This window comes from Dysidea avara, chromosome 4 (assembly GCF_963678975.1).
Source record: "Dysidea avara chromosome 4, odDysAvar1.4, whole genome shotgun sequence".
Classification (NCBI taxonomy): Eukaryota; Metazoa; Porifera; class Demospongiae; order Dictyoceratida; family Dysideidae; genus Dysidea; species Dysidea avara.
This window is the reverse complement of record NC_089275.1, coordinates 40,636,793-40,657,102: the sequence shown is the minus strand read 5'-3', so window position 1 is coordinate 40,657,102 and position 20,310 is coordinate 40,636,793. Positions and strand designations below refer to the sequence as shown.

General features: G+C 38.3%; 1 protein-coding gene across 1 annotated transcript in view; it reads left to right on the top strand.

Moving 5' to 3' along the window:
• The window catches only part of LOC136252147 (uncharacterized), a 49,593-nt gene that overhangs the window by 14,692 nt on the left and 14,591 nt on the right, over positions 1-20,310 (top strand). Inside the window, exons 4-5 of the mRNA XM_066044540.1 lie at positions 15,596-15,655; positions 15,705-15,989. Of these exons, the coding sequence (XP_065900612.1) occupies positions 15,596-15,655; positions 15,705-15,989 (345 nt within the window). The remainder of the gene's footprint in view (positions 1-15,595; positions 15,656-15,704; positions 15,990-20,310) is intronic.

The following is a 20,310-nucleotide window of genomic DNA, read 5'->3' as shown; positions in this document are numbered from 1 at the left end:
CCTAAATAGTGAAATTTAATAGTGAAATGTTGTTGGAGAATGGAAATATTGCTACTAGGTAGCTAGACTGAAATTATATTTACCATGTTCAAGAGTGGACATCACTGTGCATGCTGCATAAATGAACGGTGCTGATGTTTCAAGCTAATAGTTTGCCATTAAATTGCCATTCATTAACTTATTGTAAAAAGTGGAGATGGTCCTGCATGTAGGACAGGTACCAATGCTAGTCTTAAATATGAAAAGCAAAATGATGATATACATATTCAGTGACAACATGAAGCCATATTAGGTCCAAAAATCATCAAGTAAAGCAAACTACTATGAAGGCAATATCTGAACTGAAGTAAATTATGATATCAATAATTTCATGATACTGTTCAGCACTAATGGTTAGGGCTAATATTAAGACACATGGTAGTGTGTTGTGCAGCCTAAGAAGCTGGCACGCCACACTGTGAGTATTATAATATTAAAAGGAAGAAAGTAAATGTGATTTTCACACCTTTTTAGCTCCATGATTCATATCTGATTGAAACTAAATTTACTACAGAAGTGCCTGCATGGTAGGGGAGTCTATGTACAAAATTTGAAGAAAATTGCCCCAGCCATTTCCGAGATACGAGCAGCCAAAATTCTCTTTTTTCTTCTTCTTTTGGCACACTGCAAAATCTGCCATAAAATACAAACGCGTACTCCGATCAAGCTGAAATTTGGCACACTTAAAGAGCTTATTAAGGCAGATCTCAGTACCAAACTTAGTAGAAATCCGATGAACATTCATGGAGTTATGACCAATTATTTGCGTATAATAAGGTTGAATTTCTGTCACGCCCACAGGGTAAGCCTCTTGGAGGAATGAGTTGAAAATTGCCGTGTAGATGAGTAACTCATCGTAGGAGTGCCTTTTTGTGGTTTGAAAAGAACCAAGATAAAGACCATGGAGATATGACATGAAACCCTACCTGTGTCACAATTACGCGATTAAATTTTATGAATAAAAAGCTATTAGTTTTCACACCTATCAGGCAAACCGCTTAGAGCAATGAGCTGAAAATCGGTATGTAGCTGGAATAATCATCATAGAAAGTCTTTGCAGTAGTACAGAAAATTGGAGTACAAACCACTGAGTTATGATTTGAAAGCGAACTACATGTACTTGTAGTAAAAGCTAGATTGAGGTACTCTAATAGAACAGTCACCTTATATTATAGCATTCAGCATTGTTAGTACTTAGAGCATTCAATTGCATAACAAGTCATTGTTTAGAGAGTTCAGCTATGCAACAAGTCACCCAGTAGAGAGTTCAGCTAAAACAAATTACCTAGTAAAGAGTTTAGCTGAAAAAAAAGTTACCTGGTAGAGAGCTCAGCTACAAACAAATCACCCTGTGGAGTATTCAGCTACAAAAAGCCAACCTATAGAGAGATCAGCTAGAAACTAGTAGCGGGTAGAGAGTTAAGCTACAAACAGGTTCCCCAGTAGAGAGTTCAACTACAAATAAACAAGTCACACAGTAGAGAGTTCAGCTACAAACAAATCACTCTGTTGAGATTTCAGCTACAAACAAGTAACTCTGTAGAGAATTCGGCTACAAACAAATCAACCTGTGGAGAGTTCAGTTACAAAAAAGCCACCCTGTAGAGAGATCAGCCAAAAAGAAATCACCAGTAGCTATAAACAAGTCACCCAGTAGAGAGTTCGGCTACAAAAATGAGTTCAGCTACAAGCTTCATTTAGTGTTTAATTATCATAGACTGACTGCTTTTACACTAAAAGGATTTGCTGATGTGGGTGCATACGAACAAACATAGGTAGATAGGTACACACACACGGTTTTACAAAAAAAAATTCTGTAAACCAGGCGCACACCCACAACCAGCTGAAGGCTGGCAGTGGGTGCACATCTGGTTTAAAAATGTTTCAAACTTATAATCAAGCACTCTTTCAAAAATATATATACTTTCGAAAATTTATCACTATACAGTATACGGTTAAGGAGTGCAGTCTTGTGCATATATAGTTCATTGAACTCAATGCAACTACTGAAGTTTATTCCAGTTAGTAAAACCTTTCCAAATATCATGCAAGATTGATAGTGATAAGAACTGCTGTTTAGAATGGAGTGATGGCCAATGCAGTTCACTGATACAAATGTCTGATGAGGACCACTAGTGTATGTGTGAATACTATTTACTATAGATCCAGCAAGCTGCTCTATGTTGCACTAGTTCAATTATAGCAATGTTAGTAGTAGTAAGCAGAGATCAAACAGGACAGGTGTATTCAAGATTAGGTCTCACAAGACATTTATATTATGCATTGTATTAACTGAAAATAAAGCATTCAACAACAGATGATGAAAGCAAACTGTTGTAGCCTTGCATATACACATATCAAAAATATACTCCCTCCGAGGACGGCAGTTATATAGTTATACAACGGACATGAGTGCTCTGCCTGATATAAATACACGAGCCTGAGAGCCGTGAGGCCCGAAGGCAAGTGTGTTTATACAGGCAGAGCATGAGTGCATGTTGTAACAGTATAACTGTTATGTACCACTCACCTAATAGGTGGGAAGAGTCTCACAGGACAGCTGTAACTTTATGAAGGCCAGGTTTCTAACATCGAGTGTGGGTAATCAAGCTGAACGTTGCGATGATGTTCCCTCTACAGTACTGCAGCCACCTGATATATTGAAAGCTAGTACGCTATGGGCTATATCACTAACTTGCATTTGCTGTTCGACTCTCATCATGTAGTGCTCAGCATGCCTTCGTGATTACTCAGTCGCCATCAGAGTTGGGGCTAACGCGTTACAATTTTAACGTTACACTTGTAACGTGTTACGTAATATATTATTTTTGAAGTATCGAAGTAATATAACGCGTTACATCCTTTGTAACTAGTAACTGATTACTAATGTCTGGAAAGAAACTACGTTACAATAGTAACTACGTTACTTCGTTAGTGAGTTACTCCGTTATGGTATCGATGCGTTAATCAGTATTTGCGTTACACTAATAATGCATTACTGTAGTGCGTTGCAATACAGTATAGCCATTCAGTAACTTACACAAATTTTGTTGAGCGATCAGCTTTTAAACCCGATTCTTATTAATGCACATCTTATTGTCTCGTGATCCAACTCGTGGCATACAGTTGCTGACTCAGCTCGTTCATGACTCAGCTCAATCAGGCGTGATTCAGCTCAATCAGGCGTGACTCAGCGATGGAGAATGATAGTGACTCTAATAGTGACTCTAGCAACCCTGGGATGATGGTGGAAGATAATTCTACACAGTTAGTATGAGATTTTGATAGTGCTAGTTCCACTGAAGTAGCGAAGGCTGGACCAAGAGTTGCTACATTTCATGGGTGGATGTACAAGCACTATTTTCACGTTGTTAGCGAAGATTCAAAGAATTTAAGGGTGCGTTGTATCTTATGTGGTGGTGGCAAGACACTTTCTTCTGCTAGAAACACAACTTCTAATTTCAAGAAACACTTGACTGCTATACATAAGAATGTTAAATTGGTTGCAAAAGAAGTAGACAAACCTGAAACTGAAAAGAGGCGGAAAAGAAGTGATACTGATGATAGTGAACCAAAGAGGCAGTGCACATTGCCAGATGTATTAGCCAGAAACTCCATCCCTGCACAAAAAATGCGAAGTTTGCTCTCTGAGTATATAATAGAGGATATGCAGCCTTTGTCAACTGTAGAGTCACCAAGTTTTCGTAAATTAATCAATAACATTTGCTCCACCCAAATTCCAGACAGAAAATCTTTCACCCTACATCTTGACAAAGTTTACGACTTGATGCTCAGTAAGATTAAGCAGATATTGGAAAAACTTGATGTTGTTTGCACTACTGTTGATGTGTGGACAGCTCATCACAGGAGCTATTTAGGGATGACTGCATGTCCACTGGATAGATCCACAGATGTTAAAACGGCATAAAGCAGCCATAGCATGTACAAGGATGACAGGAAGACACACCTATGATGTTCTGGCATGCAAAATAGAACAAATCCATACAAGCTATAGCTTAGCTGGAAAAGTTTGTGCTACGATCACAGATAATGGATCCAACTTTGTTAAAGCTTTTACAGTGTTCTCAGATTCTGCTAATTGTACTACTGAAGAATGTGAAGACGTCGAGGAAGAAGGAGAGGATGTGGCCTTTGAAAATGTTGATGAACTGCTATCAGTGGACCCAGAAGAAACTAACATTGATGATGAATTAACTCAAGTGCAGTATGACTTACCACCACACTATAGGTGTGCTGCACACACACTTAATCTGGTTGCCAGAAAAGATGTTGACAAATTCCTTTCATCTTCCACTACATCGAAGACTGTGTACTGCAACTCATTTGCTAAGAGTTCTGCCTTATGGAATAAGGCAAGTAGATCTACAGTAGCTTCAGATACTGTACAAGAAGTAACTAAGAGAAAGCTGATTGTGCCCACTGCCACAAGGTGGAACTCTTATTATGATGCAATAGTTAGAGTAACAGAGAATTCTTTAGTAGAATTAAATGAGCTCTGTACGAAATTGAAGTTGCGTTGTTTCAGTGAGCGAGAGTTTACGTTTCTGAAGGAGTATTGTGTTGTTTTAAAGCCTCTTTCAAGAGGTTTAGACATTTTGCAAGGAGAAGACAACTGTTTTTTTTGGTACTGTATTGCCAACCTTAGAAGCTATTATCAAGAAAGTGGTGGCTCTTCGACCTGATCTTTCATCAATGACCATTGGGCTTGCTGGTGCAGTAGAAGATGCCATCAGAGATCGTTTCCAGAAGGTTTTCCAAAATGATAATGCCATCATAGCAGCCATAACTTTGCCAAAGTTTAAGCTCAAGTGGGTGGAATCACAAAGCAAAAAGGATCTGTATAAGCAAATGCTCATCCAAGAAATACGATCACATGCTACAGATGAAGTTGTGGCTGTGCAAAAATCACAGGATCAGCCAACTAAAAAGAATAAAGATGATTTCTATGACTTTAAATCAGATGAGGAATCAGAGTCACAGAGCAATGTGGAAATTGAAGCAAATGATTATTTAAATAATGCAAAGACTATTGAGAGTCTCCACAGATATCCTGTAGTAAAAAGGCTTTTCCTTTTGTACAATACGGCATTGCCTTCCAGTGCCCCAGTTGAACGACTATTCAGTCTAGGTGGATTAGTGTTAACACCAAAACGGAACCGATTGATTGATGACAGATTTGAAAAATTACTTCTCATGAGATACAACAAGGACTTTTTACATATTTAGTTTTATGTGGACAGTGCTTGTACATATGTAATTTAATTGTATTATTGTCTCACATGATTACATTGCAAATTTATTATCACTTAATTCACTTTATGTCTACTGTCTTGAAATGATATTGCTAGTAAGAAGTAACTAGTAACGTAACTACTAGTTACTTGGTGAAAAGTAACTGTAAATGTAACTGAGTTACATGAGATGAAAGTAACTAGTAACTAGTAACTGATTACTTTTTTGAAGTAACGACCCCAACTCTGGTCGCCATATAGACTAAGTGCCAGGCTAATTGCCGTAGTGATTCTTTCGAGCGAAAAAAGCGGCTAATATAGATGGTTTAAGTAAACAAATCCTAAATACTAAACGATACTAGCCTAATTATTACTATTCACACTGGCTAAACTTGAATCTGGTGGCATGATAAAAACTGGTTACCACAATCGGACGTAAAGGTGAGTATTATTTAGAATATAAGTTTATTGAATCATTGTCAAAAGTGGACTACATTATCTTGGCTCAGATGGCACCAGACTAGTAAGGTGTATAAGTACATTTTTATATATGTGGACTAGAGTTGTGGCCACCGCGTTGGCTTTTTCGATCGCCATTGGCTGCTTGGTAAACATACTTATTGGTGATGTTATAGCCCACAATCGACCTTTACATGTCAGACTATAAAAGAATTCGAGTGATCTGTGAGGTGTCTCTCCACCTATTAGGTGAGGTGTTGTAGGGGTCTCGGCTGCCGGCACTTGTGCATTGATGCACAAAACTGCAGCCAGTGCAATATCTGTATATTGCACTGTGGTCGGTGTTTTATAACTTATAATGTACTTGTTGCGGTCTGCAAAACCGCAACCAGTGCACTATAAGTTATAATGTACTCGCTGTGGTCTGCAGCAGGGCCATATACAAATTATGGCACTGGCGGTGCCTTTAAACTGCCCACGCAGAGTGGTACACATTTTTGTTATACCATCTCTGTTTCTTGTTAATGCATTCCTAAGCACTGATAGCAGTGTTATATGGCATTTGTACACCTTCCTTTTCCTTTGAAGTGAGGTATGAAAGTGGTAGGTATATATAATATTAATAGTCCCATTTCTCTTGTACATATGTGACTGGATTTTGGAAAAACGATCCAAATCGCACATTAGAAGTTCCGAGATAAACGGTTTTAAAGAATTGAAGCCAGCATAACTCTCCAAGGATAGCAAGCACGCGTATGAAATTTACACAAAAGATGCATCAATCTGTTACCTTTCAAGCCACTTCCAGTACTTGTAGCTGCTTGTACAGTTTCCCGCCAAATAAGATAGAAAATCTGAGCAGTTGGACGAGCGAAGTAGTATCACGAGTGCTCACAAAGGGGTGGAGGCTGGGGGGTGGCGGGGAGGGCAAAAGTTAGACCTCAAAATGGAGGCAGACCACGATTGGAGTCCAGACACGAGATTACAGGGCTGTGCTGGCTCCTTAGTGGCTGATATGTAGCAAAATCAACAGAGAACACGTCTGGCCAACATTGTAAGGCTGTCCACCAGTGAACCACTGACCCTTGCCAAGCCAGGTCCTTCACAAGGCCTGAAACCGCCATTTGAGCACTCCACACCACCCAGAAAAGACGTGTGTAAAAACCAGCCTCGTGTAGTTTGAGTAGTGCTGAGGGTCAAAACTTGTAGTACGATAGTGTAGCCTTTTTGAGGGCTGCACACTTTTTTTACAGCTTGGCTGTTTTGGATTAGATTTCATTTCTTTCTGTACTTAGGCCGGCTTTGGGACTTTTTTAACCTATATTTTTTTCTTTACCACAGGAAGAAGAAAAGATGAAGTAGATGTACTTTAAATTATTTTATCAGTAAATGTACAAAATTAATTATATATATATAATACATATATTTAATACAGAAATCTCCATGGTGGTTTCTTCTTAATTGAACACTCTACAAGGTGACTTCTTCTAGATGCTCTCTCTACAGGGTGAATTGTTTGTAGCTGAACGATCTACAAGGTAACTTCTTCTAGCTGATCTCTCTACAGGGTGATTGTTTGTAGCTGAATTCTGTACAGGTGATTTGTTTGCTGCTGAGCTCTTTACAGAATGGTTTCTTTGTAGCTGAACTCTCTACAAGGTAACTTCTTCTAACTGATCTTTCTACAGGGCAATTTGTTTGTGGCTGAATTTTCTACAGGGTGATTTCTTTGCAGCTTAACTCTTTACAGAATGGTTTCTTTGTAGCTGAACTCTCTACAAGGTAACTTTTCTAGCTGATGTCTCTACAAGGTCACTAGTTTGTAGCTGAACTCTCTACATGGTGGTTTCTTTGTAACTGAACTTTCTACAAGGTGACTTCTTCTAGCTGATCTTTCTACAGGGTGATTTGTTTGTAGCTGAACTCTCTACAAGGTAACTTTTTCTAGCTGATCTCTCTACAGGGAGATTTGTTTGTAGCTGAACTCTGTACAGGTGATTTGTTTGAAGCTGAACTTTCTAAATGATGGTTTCTTTGTAGCTGAACTCTCTACAAGGTAACTTCTTCTAGCTGATCTCTCTACAGGGTGATTTGTTTGTAGCTGAATTTTGTATAGGTGATTTGTTTGCAGCTGAGCTCTTTACAGAATGTTTTTTTTTGTAGCTGAAGTCTCTACAAGGTAACTTCTTCTAGCTGATGTCTCTACAAGGTCACTAGTTTTTAGCTAAATTCTCTACATGGTGGTTTCTTTGTAACTGAACTCTCTACAAGGTAACTTCTTCTAGCTGATCTCTCTACAGGGAGATTTGTTTGTAGCTGAACTCTCTACATGATGGTTTCTTTGTAGCTGAACTCTCTGCAAGGTAACTTCTTCTATTGATGTCTCTTCAGGGTGATTTGTTTGTAGCTGAACTCTGTACATGGTGGTTTCTTTGTAGCTGAACTCTACAAGGTGATTTCTTCTAGCTGAACTATCTCTTTCCATAGTTGCATGAACTCCCTACAAGGTAACTTCTTCTAGCTGATCTCCCTACAGGGTGAATTGTTTGTAACCGATCTCTCTAAAGGGTGACTTGTTTGTAGCTGATCTCTATACAGGTTACTTGTTTCTAGCTGATCTCTTGAATTCTCTTCAGGGTGACTGCTCTATTAGGATGACTGCTCTATTAGAGTATCTCACACTTGCTGCACCAAGTTGGATTTCGTGTTATAACTCCTTGGCTTTTAGTCTGATTCTTCTACACCATTGAAGAGCCTTTCTAAGATGATTACTCCGTCTGTACAGTGATTTTCAAAGCATTACCCCAAGTGGTTTATCTGGTAGGCGTGGCAAGCAGTCGTTTTTTTAATAGCTAATCTCAATTGCATAATTGTTACACACTGTTGGTTTTTTCGTTGTATCTTCCTGGTTTTAAGCTCGATTTCTTTCAAACCACAAAAGATTTGAGGTTCAATAGTTAACCTGTTCACCCACCGATTTTCAGCTTCTTCCCATACGCGGTTTACGCTGTAGGCGTGACAACATATTGGTGTTATTTTTCGTGAATAATCGCTCATAACTCTTTGCCTGTTTATCGTATTTCAGCCAAAGTTGGTACAGAGATGCGCCTTTATACCCCCCTTCTGTGTGCCAAATTTCAAAGCAATTGGATATGGCGTTCGCGTTTTATAGCAGTTTTTGTAAGTGTGCGAAAAGAGGAAGAAAAATAAGAAAAAAAATGAAGAAACTAAGCCAATTTTTGAAGTCGCATATCTCGGGAACGCTTGAAACGATTGCGCTCAAATTTGGAATGTGGAGTACTGAAGTTGAGGGAGTGTCCACAGCAAAAATCGTCTTGTTTTATCAAGGCAGCACAGAGCTACGGAGGTGCGAAAATTGCATTTTCTTTCTTCCTGTCAATATACTCACGGGTGTAGCGCGCCGGCTTCTTGGGCCGCACGACACACTACCGTGTGTCTTGATCCTAAGATATTGTATTTATACTCAAGTTTTTTGTGTGTTTTACAATTATCATACAGTATGATAGTAACTGTATATTAGGGATCCACAAGGTTTGGGATTTCTTGCCCAATAAATATCACCCTAAAACCAGCTAATATTAACTTTCTGACAGATTAGCAGTATTGGTTAGCCATAGCCAAGCTCAAAAATGTCTTCAGATCAACGCTAGAACGTTCCGCCAAGTTGCTATGAAATTAAAAAAAATTCGTGTTTAACAGAATTTTCTGCTGACTGACTGACTGACTTACTAACTAACTAACTAACGCCTTCAGACAAGCGTAACTCGATAATAGCTAAGGCTACAGGCCTGATTTCTTCACTGTTCAACGTCGCTTCGGCCCGAGACGTGCCTTTTCGCCAACCGCAGCAGCTACAATGCATGTGTCATGGTGCTACCTTTGTCCTCCTAAAAGATCCTTTGTACCCATTTCCTTACTCCAGTACTACGTGGGTGACGATTTGCGGTACGCGTAATGGCTTCAGTGCGAGCGTTATGGCTTCAGTGCAAGACTTAAAATTACTCAGGCGTTTCTTGCACTACTCTTTGCTTGAAATGTTATGTAGGTGTTTAACATACCATTAGCCTCGTTGGTAGCTGAAAACAGAGTGCATTTGCCTTACACTAATCATAGATATCAGAGGCGCGTACAAGGTACTTACGCGCCTCTAAAAATATCTTTGAACTAATCGACTGCTGAGGCACGCGTTTTGACAAGCTTTTCCACTATTGAACTAAAATGTTAGAATACACGAGTAACACGTGCAATCTATAAGCACACGCGTCTAGATCTAGAGTGGAGTGTCAGGCCGACTCTTGACATTATTAGTCGCGTGAGTGATATAAATATCGTAGCAAGTATTTGATTATAAAGGCTTGAAAAGAAAACACAGTGAAGAAGCAGACAGTGATGATGTAGGAAGAGTAGATATTGGAAGAGGCAGTGGAGGTGGTGGCAGAGGAAGAATAGATACTGGCAGAGGAAGACGAGGTGGTGGCAGAGGCAGGGGAAGTGACAGATTTAGAGGCAAGGGAGGTGGCGCTAGAGGAAGAGGAGCATACAAACCAATTAATGATATGCAGGATGGCTATAGAGGAGGAGGTAGAGGCTACAGAGGAGGGACTAGAGGGAGAACAGACAGAAGAGAGCATGCTGAAACAATGATGAAATATGATGATGAATTTTATAGAAAAGATCAATCATTTGTAATTAATTATTATTGTACTAAATAAATTTTGCTGAGTTCACATGCTTTTGTCCTTTTAACACTTATCAGATAAAATATGCATAATGACTGATATATATGATTGAAGCCAAACTATAGCTATGAGCCTTATCCGAAATTACGTCACAGACATAAAAATGGCCGCTGTAGTGTGGGGACGTTCGTAAAATTTGTATGGGCGACTATGGGGAGAAATTTTTTGAACGGCAATATCTCAGCCAAGGCGGAAGATATCGAGCTCTAACCAACAGGTATGGTGATAAATTTGCTGAAAGAATAGGAATCTAGCGTTGTTTTGAAAATCAACCGAAAATCGCTTTTACGTACTTATTGTAATGTCTTATAGCCATACCTGCTAGTTACAGTTCGATATTTTCCTTCTTGGCTGAGATATTGCCGTTTAAAAATTTTCGTCCCATAGTCGCCCATACAAATTTTACGAATGTCCCCACACTACAGCGGCCATTTTTATGTCTGTGACGTAATTTCGGATAAGGCTCATTATAATTGCATATAATGTCACTATCAACACTTTCTTATAGCTTTAATTACTTAAAGCCTCCATTTGCTGAGTTCACATGCTTTTGCCCTTTTAACACTTATCAAAGAAAATATGCATAATGACTGATATATATGATTGAAGCCAAACTATAGCTATTATAATTGCACATAATGTCACTATCAACACTTTCTTATAGCTTTAATTACTTAAGCCTCCACTATAAAGCTACTGCATGCATGTGGTTATTTTATGCTGCATTTCACTGCTACACATTATAATATCACAACAGGTGCACGTGCATGTTCTGACTTGATGATCTCTACATATGTAATATGCACAGCATCGCAGGGTAACATTCCATAATCTGTATGCCTGTATAGCTCGATCCCCCTGCAGAGATAAAATTTATGTCACAAAAAAGCTTTCAAACAAATATGTTAAGAAAATTAGAAATTTTAAACTGGAGTAGGGAGCATATAGTACATAAATAAGTGCATGGTGCAGGCATGATATTAAATTTCAGTAAAACAATATAACAAGTGTTATATCCCTATACTCTGCAATTTCAAATTATAGCTAATTATGGTTTTAAAAAAGGTAAACAAACAAGTAGAAGCAAAAATTTGTAATTTTACATTCGATTAGGGATCATAGTAATAAAAAGTAAAGAAACAAGGTGGTTGCCTATATATGCCTGCAAATGTACTAGTGGACATTTAATCCCTAATTCAGTCACCAAGAACACAAAGCTACATTAATAAATTATCAAATTTCATGGTTAGACTTGAGTGGTCTGCTTTCACTGCCTGCTTTACCCAAGCACATTTGCGATCCTTACAAGTGGTCTGGGGCCCCAATGGAGTTCTGGCTAGCCTGGGGATGGCTGTGTGTGACTGTACAGCTCTGTGGTGTTAAATAAAGACCTATGCTGTAATTGTCATTTCATTTCTGACCAGTTTTGAGACTAGGCCCCAGCTTATTATGCCCCAAATATTACCTACTATGCTTTTGAGTATTGCTCAAAATTAAAGATCATGCTCAAGATTATGCTTTCAAAATCAAGATTATTTTCTAGAACTGTTTTATTAAAGTACACTGCTGTATTAGAGTAAGTGACTGCTCTATTAGAGTATCCCGATCTTATTTCTGCGAAGTGTGAATAACCAACAATCAAACAGTTAGTTAAGTTATATTACGTGTTTTAAAATATGAATTGCACTATTAATACTATTGGCAGTGATTATTTGCTTTCTTCCAGTCGCATGTATTGCACTTTTTAATTAAGTTTTCAAATATCATCCTATTATGCTAGTCTTATGCTGGATGCTTTTGGTCACCTATTATGCTTTAAATTATGCCGGTATAATCGGGCGGGGCCTATTTGAGACCTGAATGGCTCATAATTTGGCATAATTCATCCCTACACCTTCCTCTTTAAGTTTTTAACAAAGTCCCTAATTTACCTCCGGCCCCTGCCTCCCACCATTTTTGGAGGTCACTTGGTAGAGTAAACATTGAGTTAAAAACTATGAGAAACTTAAATGTTGGCTACTTCTACTGCATTTCTCAATACTTTTAGGTCACATAATGCACTGTTTAATTATAAAGATTTATTCATTTCTCTCATGTGTACACACATAGTGCAAAATTGGAGCATGTCTTATATGCATCTCTCTGGCATTAGACAGGAGATTTGTGCATGAGTGCATGCCTGTGTCCAATGCTAAAAGTACAGGGAATTTTAAAAAAGTATTGAAACAAGGGAGCTCACCTATACCTGCAGATATACTAGTGGGTATTAATCCCTAATTCAGTCTTAAATATTAAATGTCCACTAGTGACCGCCATTGTTTCAATACCTTTTTCTATGATCCCTAATTGAACTTTTGTTTACTTTTTTGTAACATTATTACCACCACAAAAAAAACAAAAACAGCCAAGCTGTGAAAAAATGGTGCAACCTTAAAAGCCTTGGTGAAAAAAGTTATGAAATCAAAGGTGGGGGCCAAGAAATGGCTGCAATGATGTTAATGCTAAGAAAATTTAATAATGGCTGTGTGCATTATTAAAATTTATTTTTGCATTATTAAATTTTCTTAGCATTAACATCATTGCAGTCATTTCTTGGTCCCCACCTTTGATTTCACAACTTTTTTCACCAAGGCTTTTAAAGTTGCACCATTTTTTCACAGCTTGGCTGTTTTTCTGTGGATTTCATTTTTTGTACTTTATAATGCCCCAAACCCAGACTTTGAGGTTTGTTTTTACTCACATTTTTTCTTTTCTATGTAGATATAATGATAATTATTGAAAAAAAACTTATAAATGTATTTTATTGCATGATTTAATTCAGCATTTGATAATAATACTCTAATAGAGTGCACATTTTTTGAGGACTTCTAATAGAACGTACATAGAATGTTCTAGAACAATCTAGTACTTCTATAGTAGATCTGTGAAATTACAAACATTTGATTATAAGCACATTTCAACTGGAAATTTCATTTATAAAGCAGAAATTAAGTGAGGTGATCAGCAGAGGTAGCAGTGGTTCAGTGGTTAATGATGCAGGTGTTAGGTATGGAGGTCCTTGGTTTGAACTCTGGTAAGTTTTTTTCCCAACATTTTTTGCACACCTTTTTTACTCCACGGTCACTGCCGTATTAGAGTATCTCGATCCATGATTTTACACTTGCTTGGTTTTTGCTTTATAACTTTGTCGCTGTAACTCTATTGCTATTCAAACTATCAAAAGACACTGCTATGATGATCAGCCTATCTGCACACTAATTTTCAAGTTATTTCTATACTCGGTTTACCCTGTAGCCATGACAGAATTTTGATCTTTTTACATAAATAAATGCTCATAACTCCTTGAATATTCCTCAGATTCACAACAAACTTGGTATGTGAATCCACCGTTGTACTTTCTTAATTTGTGCCAAATATCGAGGCAATCAAGATACACGTTTGCATTTTATAGTAATTTTTGCAAAGTATGCAAAAATAAATTGAAGCCCTGTAGCCCCCAATCTAATTTGCTGTGTTGCATACCCTACCTGAGGGACAGCTACAATGCAAAAATGGTGTGCTTTGGAGAAGGAGCCATGGAGCTATACATGCATGAAAAAGCTGTTTTCTTTCTTCCTGATAATATACTCACAGTGTGGTTGCCGGCTATCTTGGCCACACAACACACTACCGTGTGTCTTGATGACTGGTGAACACGCACATACTACATCAAAAGAAAGAATGGTGCCAGACTTATTCATATGAATGCATAGCCAAACTATCAATTACTGAAAAGTGTCAAATGGCCATATGTTTCATTTTCAGCTATGTTCAACCCATTAGGCTGTTATACACCATTACAAATTAAGAACAGTGCAAGATGTCCCTCTGCAATCAATGTAGTCACTATGGCAATATGGATGATTTTCATTGCAGATGTATAAGTAGGGAAGCTATCACCATGATATGCTACCGCAAATCAACACCTTGATTGAGCTGTCAGTGAAGAGAAATAAGACACAAAGGAAGACAAATGTAAGTCCAATTTGCATGTATTGTACATACTGCTGTATGCTGAAAGGCACCTGTTGGGCTGAAGCAATATCAAATGGTGAAAACATTAAGCCCAAAGCCCCAGCTATTATCAAGTTGCATTGGCATTAGTAAGTAAGTGAGTCAGTGAGGTAGGGTTGGGAAGTATACCAGTATGGCGGTAATAAGATGATATTACAGCTGACAATAACCGATACTGCCTGGTTTCAGAAAAACCATCATACCAGTTATTGTGATAACAAAGTGGAAATGCAGCTGTTTTCTTGTTCCTTACACATTTTAGCAATGCCATAATGTACTTGTCAATCAGTTTTTCAGCCTCCTTGTACTAGCAAACACACTCTGCTAGTGAAAGTACACTAATTTGTTAGAATACAAGCGATACACGTGTAGCATAACAGCTGGTTGCAACATTACTGTGGCTTGTGGATACAGCAGTGTAGTCTCACATGGATAAATTTTTACAAATTATTAGTTAATCCAAGCTATGCAATAGTCATTCATGATTAACTTTCCTTTGCTCCCAGGCAGTCCCATGTAGCATAGATATTATAACATCTATGATTAATTATAGTCCCAACCCTAGTCACTATAGCTATGAGGTTTATATGATGTGATTTTAGTGTTTTTGTATGGTCTCATTAGTGCCTTGATATCGTGATAACTGCAATAACCATGATATTAAGTTGACCAATATTGTGATGTTGAAAATTTCAATACTGCCTGACCCTACAGTTAGGCAGTCAGTCAATCGATCAGTCAGGCAGTAGAAAATCACTCTAAATGAAATATTAAAATGTAGCAACTTATTGGAAATGTTTTGGACCTTACTGAGGGCACTTTTGGGCCTAACTGATACTGTCAAAGCACTATGAAGGTATTGTGAGGCTAGTTTCTGTCCAATATTTTTTGTGAGAAAGTGCAAGCCTCCATGATCCCTAACATACTGTTACTTATGCCATGCTGTGTAATTGATACTTTGTTAATTATAGCCTATTCATATTATTATGTATTCAATATTCTTTGTCCTTCTATGTATGTGTAATCTGGCAGCCCCATTATCACCAAAGCAACCAGAAGCACCTATGGAGCGATTAAATGTAATGAACTGTGGTGAGTCAACTAGTATACTCCAATTTTAAATCTACCAGTAATCTTACAGAACCAAAAATGAAAGATCTAAATAATTTGGTTGTTCCAAGGATTCAAGTATACTGGAAAGAAATGGCTTATACTTTGTACTATACGATTCCTATTGTACATGCTATAAATAATAAGAAACAAGGTGATCCCAGAGATTGTTGCCAAGAACTATTTATGGACTGGCTATCAACAAGCCATGGTACACATCCTAAAACCTGGGCAACACTGCTCAATGCAATTGGAGAAATTAAGGAACTTAACAGAGTACGAGAAGAAATTTTGCAAGATCTGCAGTTAAAATCAGGTCTGTTAACACTGTATAATGGTACACACTGTGCATGCGTACAGAATCATATGCCTATAATATAGAACACACTATATGCTAGTGACCAAAATGTGTGTACAATGTTAGTAGAAGCCTATTTACTAGATGCAATGCAATGCAAGTTGCGTAGATACACTGCCTGGCCATTAGCAACTGTTCGAGGAGATTGATATTTTTTAGCTGTCATAGACATTCGCTGAAGGATGAAAAAGGGACAGGCATGTTCTTCCCCAGGAGAATTTCTGCTGGTGTGTGGCTGGTCACTGAGTGGGGAGGGGGGGTTCGATAGCTGGCTAAAAACTTTCAAATCTTTGCTTAAATGGAGTCTCCCTTACTTGTTTCACTGCTTTTATCATGTTTTCCACTAATTCATTTGAGGATTGATGGTATGGTGGTACCCTGTGATGATTAATTCCATTTCTTGCCACAAAGTGGTGGAATTCTGTGGAAGAGAAGGGAGGACCAGTATCAAATACTAATGTCAATGGAAGACCATGTGTGACAAATACAACTCTGAGTTTATCAGCTGTTTAAGGTGCAGAAGTTGAACTAGCTACTTAATAATTCTGGCCATTTTGAAAATGCATCTACAGCCACCAAAAGCAATGTTTTATTCCACTGTGCATGATCAACATGTACTTGTTCCCAAGTACCTTTCGGAACTAGCCAAGGATGAGCAGAAGCTACAGGTGATGCTGCATTTACCAGAGCACACTATGGTGCGTGCATCCATAAATGCCCAAACTTTACGCATTACATTCCATTCAAAGTCTTATAACTTGACACTCACATGTGTGAATCAACTGCCATTTTGCTTGCTTTGTTTAATGCTTGTTTCACTGTTTTTATCATGTTTTCCATTTGAGGATGGATGGTATGGTGGTACCCTGTGATGATTAATTCCGTTTCTTGACACGAAGTGGTGGAACTATGTGGAAGAGAAGGGAGGACCAGTATGAGATACTAATGCCAATGGAAGACCATGTGTGGCAAACATAACTCTGAGTTTATCAGCTGTTTGAGCAGCAGCAGAATTTGAACTGGCTACTTAATACTTCTGGCGATTTTGAAAATGCATCTACAGCCACCAAAAGCAATATTACTGTGCATGATCAGCATGTACCTGTTCCCAAGGACCCTTAGCAGCTAGCCAAGGATGAGCAGAAGATACAGGTGATGCTGCACCTACCAGAGCACACTATGGTGCGTACATCCATAAATGCCCAAAATTTACGCATTACATTACATTCCATTGAAAGTCTTATAACTTGACACTCACATGTGCTATTTTGATGAATCAACTGCCATTTTATTCCTTATACATTGGCAATCTCGATGGTACCAAAGATTTGTTTCTTGGACAACATTTAGGTGTTAATACATCGTTTTAAAACTAAGTTCTTCATTTGTATTTAGAAACCTACTGTAACTTTGTCTCCGTTTACACTACAGTGCTGGAATGAACATCAAAAGACTCATCACGTCACAACACATCAAACGGTATGTGGTCTCACATGATTGTAACTTATATAAAATGATGGAGTGAGATGAAAATACGATCTATGCAAAATGAATCTTGACAATCACACATTTGGTGAAAGAGGGAAAAAGACCTTTTAAACTTTATGGAATCGCTTCTATACAATAATTTTGTGTTAGACAATTTTTTTCTATGAGATTCAAGAACACGTCTAGACTTTACTGACATTGTTGTGATCTTTATTGTAAGTCAATAGCTTTTGTATGCTGCTTGAAATTTCTTTTTATAAAAATGATGTGGATGTGACTGAAGCTGTTATAGATCAAGACTACTGTTCTGAATGTAAAAAATGTTCTGTGAAAAGTTGCATGGTATGAAAGGCAATCTGTGCAATTTCTCAAAATGTATATTTCATGTTTAATCAACTGCGCCTCCAGTGGGTGTGTCATGACTTAACCCTTGAAGTATGTTATAAGTCAAGTTAGGTTCCAGTTAGTATCCAAAATAATGTACGTGAAGGTTTATGTAGTAGAAATTATGGGTATTTTAAAATTTGGACATTTATGGATGCAGGCATCATAGATGCAGTTGCGGGCTGTCTACAATTGTGTGATTTAGTTGAGGCCACCATATGTATGTAGCTTCTGGCTATGGATTTCATATGGCTCATCCCTAAATGATTTTGTGGAGCTCTTGTAGTAATGGTGTGTGAAAAACTTCAGGAATGACTACTCTACTGCCCCACAGAAATATGCCACAGAAGGCAACCATTCACTGCGGTGAGGTCATTGCATCTGTTGAAGTGGAAGTATGCTGGTCAACCTCCATACTATACAGGTTTGAGAACCGTGCCTAAAACACTATTACACTTAGTGGCTTTTGCAATATGGGAGGCTGCCACAGGGAGTTGGTCTGTCACCAAGAAGTACAGACATATGGCAACATTCTATTGTAAATGGAAATATGGATGGAACAGCTGTATTTAGGTGACATCTATCAGTTTGAATGTCTACCGTATTTCTATAAATATAAGCTGCGAGAAATTTTCACGAGACAAATTTTCGTGTTAAAATTTTCACCGGTGTCCTCAAGCGACGAAAATTTTTTAACAATAAATTACATAACTATATTAATTCTATATGGCCATTTTTTGAGAAGCAGAACGACAAGCAGCGAAACTGAAGTGTGGCATCTCCGTTCCATGGAGGCTGTGCCTCAGATTTAGAAGTTGTCCATCACAAATCAAGCAATGGACTGGAGTGGTAGAAGCTCATTCCATGCAACTTGCATATTTGTACATATATACTTTATTTAATGTGTCCTGTAGTAGCTGTCTATCACGGAATGGCATCATTACCAACGTGCAGCGAAATAGACGAAGCGAGACGAACCCCTCTCAGGGAGAACTTTGTTCTTAAAAGACTGCAGCAGGCATATGCCTGACACGCCAATGCATGGCCAAGCCTCGATCCAGGTGGCCAGAAAGTAGTTTACCGAATTCGTTCAACTTCTCGAATATTACGTTGGTAAAAAATTTTCGTGTAATTAATTTTCGTCGGATGCTACCTTCGACGAAATATTTTTAACGGTTTATAATTATAGAAATACGGTATTTGAAATTTTTTGAGCAAATATTAATAGCCAATGCCTCTATGAAGTTTTAATGTTTAACTCTCATATTCTATTACTTTGACAATCCCTGCACTTGCCAGTAACGTGAGCATGAAGCTTCAGTCCCCCTTACAATCTGATGATTAAGGGGGATTGGCTGGTGTACAGGACCTTGACCACTGCATGGAAAGCCTGGTAAAATCATGACCAAAGTACAAACTTCATTGCTATGCTTGGGTGTGAGAAGGAAATTATAGATGTGGGAAGTTTCTCACCCACAATTTCCTTTTCACTAGATGCCTAACCTAATCGAATGTAGTGATCGTCCTAAGTGAGGTCCTGTACTGTCACATTGCCTTCTAGAAGAGCAGCAACAATGTGCAATAATGCAACACTGGAGTATGCACTGCCAGCGCTAGTATATGGTGGTGGTTGCAAAAGGATCATTAGTATTTGTCATGTTATGGCAGCAATACTAGGACTTTGATGTGCAGGGTTGTGGAAGAACAGATATTTGATTTGCATTCCTTGCTGGCTGACATGCAGTCGGCTACAGGCATACTAGAATTCACTGGTGATAGCCTATTCGGCTGCACTGGTCATGTGTTGCAGTCATCACACAATTTCCTGGTGGAATTTGGGAAGAAAGTAAAGGCAGATGACAAGGAGATAATTAGTAGATTGCATGCATACATGGATAAAAGTGGTCATCACTAAGTGCTGCACTGGAAGAACTGCATTATGCGCACACATGATTAATAGTAAGATTTTATTGAAGTAATCCCACTTCCTGCACAAATTTGGCATTTTTGGTGATAATTATATAAATGTAGTGAGGAAGAGAAATTGTTCAGGCTTGCATAATGTACTGCCAGTGCTACATAGTGTAGAATAAAAGGGGGGGTTCACCATACAGTAATGTGGATGAACAAATATTTGATCTGCACTCCTGGATGACTCACGACTCTTCAAGTACAGCTGACTACAAGTCATCTGCAGGCATACTAAATTTTTACTGGTGGTATATACCAACTATTTTGGATCAATTGGCAGGTGGCATTCAGGCAGGTAGTGAAGGTGGACTGCAAGGAGAAAATCAGTAGACATGCATGGTGGTCATCTGTGAGTCAGCACTCTGCATTGGAAGAACTGGAGGGAACGCATACACACACACATGGTTAATAGTAAGAATGATTGAGGTTATCTCAG